Source organism: Octopus bimaculoides, chromosome 4 (genome assembly GCF_001194135.2).
Source record: "Octopus bimaculoides isolate UCB-OBI-ISO-001 chromosome 4, ASM119413v2, whole genome shotgun sequence".
In the NCBI taxonomy this organism is placed as follows: domain Eukaryota; kingdom Metazoa; phylum Mollusca; class Cephalopoda; order Octopoda; family Octopodidae; genus Octopus; species Octopus bimaculoides.
The window spans coordinates 58234857-58242103 of record NC_068984.1 but is presented as its reverse complement, the minus strand read 5'-3'; the positions used below and the strand labels follow the sequence as shown (position 1 = coordinate 58242103).

The window sequence follows — 7247 nt, the reverse complement described above, 5'->3', positions numbered from 1 at the left end:
ATATATATATATATATATACACTCAAATATATGGAACCAAGTGTTACATTAACAGAAGGACCCGTGTAAGTTCCAGGAAATTAAAACAGTTAAGAGGACCTATTTATGAAAGGATGATCTGCGTTCATAGTTTAGCATTCTTTGAATATACTTGACGTTCGTCTACATTCATTTCATCACATCTTCGTCGGTGTTGTCTTTTTTCTTTTTTTATCATATCATCTCGCTGATCCTCTTTGATCCGTGCTCTGCGCATTCTTTCTCGAGCAGCTTGCAGCCATGTTTCTTGGAATCAATAGTTTGAAATGTAAAGAGGGAGAGAAGTGTTAACGTCGTTAATACTTCTCTCCTTCTTTTTCTTTCGCCATCTTTTTCTTCCAGCTTCGTCGCTCCTTTCAGTTGAGCACGTGAGGCATTTGGCCTAAGTGTATCAATATTAATCACATTTCTCAACTTCCTCTCTTCTTTCTTCACTTTTCTCTCTTTCTCTCTCTCACTCACTCTTACTCCATCTCTCACTCACTCCACCTCTACCTCTCTATAACTAAAGTACAACGGACGAACGAACAAGCAGATTATTATACAGAGGATGATGAATAATACTGGACTTATAAATGCATTTCAACGTGTACAGGCGTTTGCTACTGTCGCAACTATGTCTTCTATTATTTAGTCATATGACTGGGGAGAGCAGTACCTATGATTCTATAGACACTTTTAGATTGGTGGCGTCAAAAATATGTTCTTGAGTTTAGATATACGTCGGTGTTATCTGTAGGGAAAACATAGCAAGCATATCAGGTAGGCTGTAACTCAGATGAAGAGTGAATTGAAAAAGAATTTAGTGAGGGGTCTTGCTTTAAGCCCTGGTGAATGTGGAAAGTAGCGTGTTAGCTCAGACGAGCAAAAACTGCTTAGAAAACATCGAAATGTAAAACAGCCTCCGAACGAAGTTTATGGGAGATAAATCTAATCTGTTCCGATAAATACATTAATTGCACCTAAATAAGATAAAGTGATGAAAAATAATAAAATCCGAAATGTTACCTCTCAGTAATTTATTTTGCAAAATAATTTTTGTTTTTAATCGGAGAACATCAATAAAATTGATTATTGCATATTCAATCTCCATTTTTATTTAGAAAATCGAAATATGGATTAAAGAAGTGAGGCAATACATAGCAACCAGTCTTGTTTAAACTTGTATCATTGACTTTTAGATTTACTGTTTCCTATAAAACACCGGAAACTTATCAACTCTCAAAGACAATGGACAACGTCTTTTTATTTTCAATTCAAATGATTTGAATAAAGCATCTACTACATTAAAACTGAGGTGATATCAGGAAAACATACGTCATACATTTACTTTATGATTTCTCTATTCTTTCTTTCTTTCTTTTTGCGTTCCATGTCCAGAATGTATGCAGGACATGGGCGACCATGTCCTTTCACAATTCTGTTCTTTGTTCTCTGCAACAATCCCACTTCCTGATGTTTAATCTCCCTTTCTCCCAACCAGTTCGTCAAGCTTGACTTTCTCCTTCCTTTACTCCCCCCTCCAACCTTTCCGGCCATCACTAAATTCTCCAGGCCCTTTTTCCTATGACAAGATCAAGAAATATCAATTCTCAGTGGTTTGGCCCTTATTTCACGAAGCAGTTTCTTATTTATGCATGCTGATTGGTTCTACAGTTTCTGCAAGATTCAGCGGTTTTTCCCTTGCAGATCAAGGTTACTGGGTTCTTCAAATGATGTCATGTCTTGCTTTGTCAAAAGCCTTTATGTAATCTATGAAACACATGAAGACGTCTATTTGCATCTCCACCGCCTGCTCTGTTATCACACAAACACACACACACATACACACACACACACACACACACACACACATATAAATCCGAGAATGTAAAGAATGGAACATGTAAAACACGGACTACGACCGTTTCACATCAAAGCAATGCTTGTTACATATGTTGCAACTTACACAGAACCAGTTTATTTAATCTTCAGGTCCAACTATCTCCAAGTTGCTTACATTGTCGAGTGATGGACAAAAGAATCCACTGTTTGACGTATCTGTGAGAAGTTACGACACGGCCAATTCACTGACTTGACCCTTTCGGATTGTTTAGCATAAATAACGTAAAAGACCAATACACTCCCACAGTTCGACTCTCTTACAGGAACGATGACCTGGCAATCTAAAGCCATATGAGAACCTAGTAAACATAAAGAACCTAGTAAAGAATTAAAAAAATTCAACCTAACTATAACTATTATCACCATCTTAACAAAGATTGACTTGCTGGTATTATCCCAACAGAAAACTTAAAGAGGAAACTGTTTATTTCCATAGAAACTCCGAACATTCCTATCTGTTACAAGAAACCTAGTAACAGGCACCAGAAAAGTAATCAGTAATATTTGGGAACTGATATGATTAATGGAAAACTGATGCGATAACTTACAAAAGTAAACAGTTAAAAAAATACCAGCCAAAGAAGAAAAGGTATTAAGAAAGAAACAAACAGTAAATAAACAAAGCAAAGAACTGTGTACTCTGCCTCAATTATACGTCATTCCAAGGGACACTGGTGTTCTATAAAATTGTTTGAGACAATACAAGACACGTCATTACTACGGGTGATTGCGAAACAGGTGCTAGAACTTCCAGATACCCTCACTTATCGAGCAAACCAATGATTAAAGTCGTTCCAGCCATAATCATTCCGTCTTTAATTTTTTGGCACAGTGTATCTAAGATTCCACGACACAGTACTTCTTCCTCTTTGAAGACAGAAAGTGGGATATTAAAAAAAATTGCTTGCTATTTTTTGTAGATTGGGTGTAGGCGTCTTTCTCTGGTTCGCCTGTCAAAAGTAATTAACTAAATTTAGCGAACCAATTAGTCAGAAGTTCAAATATTAAGACAAGAACTTTCTGCAAGACATTGATTTCCAGGAACCCAATTCATACAGTCTGCAAATGTTCTTAAAAATATGAACGTCCCAGATTGATTCTACTCTTCCTATTTAAATAAAAAAGTCATTGTAAGTAAACATGAGATTGTTTATGTCTAACCACAAGTCAGCTCTTATCGAGTGAACATAATCATAGGTGTCCCAACTGCAACCATCCTTTTTTTTTGAGCTTTTTTTTTTCCAGACAAAATGCGGTATATGTAAGAAATCAATTCCAACCCTTTAGCTTTCAGATTACTCTGTCAAATATAATGCTTATTTCTTCACAACGTTTTGAATTAATCATGCATAACCTCATAGCTGCTAAATTTCAATGATGTGTTTGTTTATATTTAGAATGACATTGTAGGGTTGGTGTAAGAAGCTGGAGTTGGTCGGTTTGAACATAAACCAGATAGAATATTTAGGCTGGTTATGGCCATTTAAGTACTAAAAGGTTAATGTTTTCTTTCCTACGATGCAATATGAACAAATTACACCTCGATTTCAACGAATGAGAGTTCCTGTTGTTCGATCAACAAAACTGCTTAGTTATTGTATCAGAGAGAAAGTGACTGGGTATTTCACATTCACTTCTACTATTAAAGTAATCATCAGGTAGATTCAACATGAAAGACAGTGCAACAAGATTTAACTTTCAAATTGCAGCTACGAAACAATATAGCCTTCACACTCTCTGGAGAAAAGTTACTTACCACCGGAAACCTGCTCGAAACCCAGTACCTGAAAGAGGAAAATAATTATAGAACACTTTAAAACAAATTAGATGTTATGTAATATTTAGTTATTAATCACATTTAAAGTAACACTCTGTAGCAGGATTTATGAATTTATACATTATAACGGCAATTATAAACATACACCTTTGTTGTATGAATACATACATACAAACATGCAAACATACATACTTACATACATACATACATACATACATACATGCATAAATACATACATACATGCATACATACATACACACATACATACATCCTCTCTTGGACACAAGACCACTACATCACACTTTGAAGACTGTGCGTTTGCAATCCAGGAACAGGAGATTGCCACAAAATACCTGGTGAACAAGAGACAGTGACGCTCTTGTAATCCCAAGGTGCAACCACATGTGTAGGCTATATCATGCTTCTGTGAAAGACATTACGCATACTATTAGCAGCTGTCCTAAAATGTCGTCACAGTACTACCTCCTTATGCGGCACGATGTTGTTACTAAAACAATTTACAATACCATCTGCAAAAAAGACTGTCCTGAAATAAACTTAGAAAATCCCTCCGTATGGAATACATTCATAAACACCAACTCAAAGAATACTGGTAGAATATTCCCATCAAATGTAAACATAACAGGCCGGATATTGTTGTTTAAGAAAGAGGGGCAAAAGTATGTACCATCATAGAGGTCAGCTGCCCTGCAGATAAAAATCAAAGAAAAAGAGGATATCTATGGACAACTGTTTTGAAACCTCCAGCTTCTATATCCAGACTATGAATTCGTATTCATACCAATAATGTCTGTGCTTTTGTATGTGTGTTGTCGATTGGAGGGAAGGAAACAAGATTCGTTATTTGTGATGAGTAATCAACAAACAGTGACACAGTCCGTTAAGGTGTTCCTTTCTATTTTCCTCACAGCAGAAGCATAGTGAGGATGAGTTTACATTCTTATATCAACTACAGCTAAACTATGTAATATTTGAATTTATTTCAGTTCTTCTAATTCAGACAGTGTTGGGCATAAGTATTGGATTGGATTGCCTTCGTTCACTCCACTTCAGGACGAAGACCTCAGCATGTTCTCACCACCAACCACAGTCTGATGTGGAGGTCGTAAATTTGAGCTTGAGGTTTGATGAGCCTACTCTGACAACTGGTTTAACATGGCTTGGCAGAGAGATGCAGTTTTTATACTCATACCCAGGAGTAGTGAAGTCGATTTCATCGACCCCAGTTCTCAACTGGTTCTTATTTTATCGACCCCGAAAGGATGAAATACAAAGTTAATCCCGCCAGAATTTGAACTCAGAACGTAAGGACGGACGAAATACTGCTAAGCATTTCGCCCCGCGTGCTAGCGATTCTGCCAGCTCGCTGCCTTAAGTATATATTGTTTAATTAATGGCGAACTGTCAAAATGGCAAATATGCAAATTATGCTATTGTCTATAGTTCTGATTTTATTTATGACTCCTTTCTGACTTGAAACTCTGAGTAACGAGATGAACATTGGCCAGAATTAATGTATATGCAACAAATTTTCTCAACCTAAAATACTTAAGTAGAAGTATTCATATCACGATTGTGTATGTATGTGTGTGCGCGTGTGTGAGTGTGTGGGTGCGTGCGCGCGTATGTGTATATACATACATACATACATACATACATACATACATATATATATATATATATATATATTAATCAATAGATAGATAGATAGATAGATAGATAGATAGAAAGCAAATCCAACATATAAATAAATATTGAGCTTTTATGCTATATCCAACAATCATCAGCATATAATAAGAGTTAACCTTTTTGTTTGTATGTTTGTTTATTGTAGAGTACTGTATAGGATGTTAATGTTATTAATTAATATATTTTGTCTATTTTTATTTCGTGGTTATTGGCAATGCATTTACAAAAGTGAGCCATTACAACGCGTAGTAATAGAGAACAGAAGCAAATCTCGATAGAAAACAAAATAATTGACAACGCTACCGTCTGATTGATAAAACAACCATAAATTAACTATGGAAGTTTTATTAATTGTAAAATGCGAACCAAATATTAATTCACAGACACAATACACCTGAAATAGACTATAGAAGCAGTCTGGAATTAACCGTTAAATAATTTTAAGTACGGTGATGACGATTTCATCAGTGACGGCATTATTTCCACTATCCTTCACTGCCTACTACAAAACGCGGTACTGTTGTTACTGTTGTATCACTATTATCATTTCATTCAGAAGTTAAGGCTGAAAAGATTTCGAGCCTTTAATGGACATAATTTTTCTCGAACTCTCATGTCCGCAATGTACCATGTTTAAAAATGAAGATGATCCCTATGTCTGCAACTACATGTCGCTATATACTTAATAAAATCTAACACACACACACACACATACACGCACACACACATTCATACATGCACACATGCGCACATACATCCACATACATATATAGATAACATATATGCACAGCCACATACGCATAATTATTTTCTGTAAACACTTAGTGCTTACGTCTGATCGAGGCATCGTCATTTCAGTCGTAATTCTCTACGGCGTTGAATTCAATTCAATTAACCATCATAAAAACTATTCTTGAAATGATGACAACAATGACTGAATAACTGAACACAATGTGTGCGTGCGTGTGTGTGTGTGCAAGTATGTACATATTTTCCGAGGTCACAACATAAACGCCATAATCAAAGCAAATAGCTAAAACGTAATACATGCTGGATGGGATAATATAAGAAAATATGGATAATGTACCACAGCATAAAATTAACTTCCGCTTGAATGAAATAAAGGTTTTAAGAAAATAGATTTTAATAGAAAGATTTTTACACTGCAAAACGAAAGTAAAATCTTGTACTTCCTTATATTTTGGATAACATATCTATCCACATAGAAAAGCATATAAACAAATATATGTTAAAGTAACATTAATGGCTTGTTGCTGGTCACTGTACTGATAGCATCACCAGTGATACAGATGCTATCAGCCTAGTAACCAAGGACAAATCGTTAATGTTATTTTAATTGATACTTTCTCCATGAGTAGCTATGCTACCCAAAATAAATACAAGGAATTAAGGATCTTTGTGGTTTTCGTCATTGTTTACAATTATCTTTAAAAACAATTCTTAATGTATCGTATAAATGTGATTTTTAATGCTGAATCCGAATTTGTTATTCCTTTATTCAAACAAAAATTTTGCAAAAATGTTACAGATGTTCAAAGTTTGATCATTTTCAGAATTTTCAGCCAATCAGGGAACAGGGCGTTCACTGCCTCTTCTATCATCGGGGATGAGGCAGTGAACAAAACTTAATCCATATACCAAATTTGAAAACTATTGGAACAAAATTGTAAACAGTGACGAAAACCACAAATATCCGGAATTAATAATGCTATGTATATATATATATGTGTGTGTGTGTGTGTGTGTGTGTGTGTGTGTGTGTGTGTGTATTTATGTGTATATATATATATATATATATATAAACAGACACAAACAC

At 35.2% G+C, this 7247-nt stretch overlaps 1 protein-coding gene across 2 annotated transcripts in view; it reads right to left on the bottom strand.

The window, feature by feature from the left end:
* Window positions 1-7247, bottom strand: part of LOC106877357 (polycystin-1) — a 144523-nt gene that overhangs the window by 124593 nt on the left and 12683 nt on the right. For both annotated transcript variants that reach the window (XM_052967101.1, XM_014926242.2), the window contains exon 2: window positions 3680-3707. In XM_052967101.1, the coding sequence (XP_052823061.1) occupies window positions 3680-3707 (28 nt within the window). The remainder of the gene's footprint in view (window positions 1-3679; window positions 3708-7247) is intronic.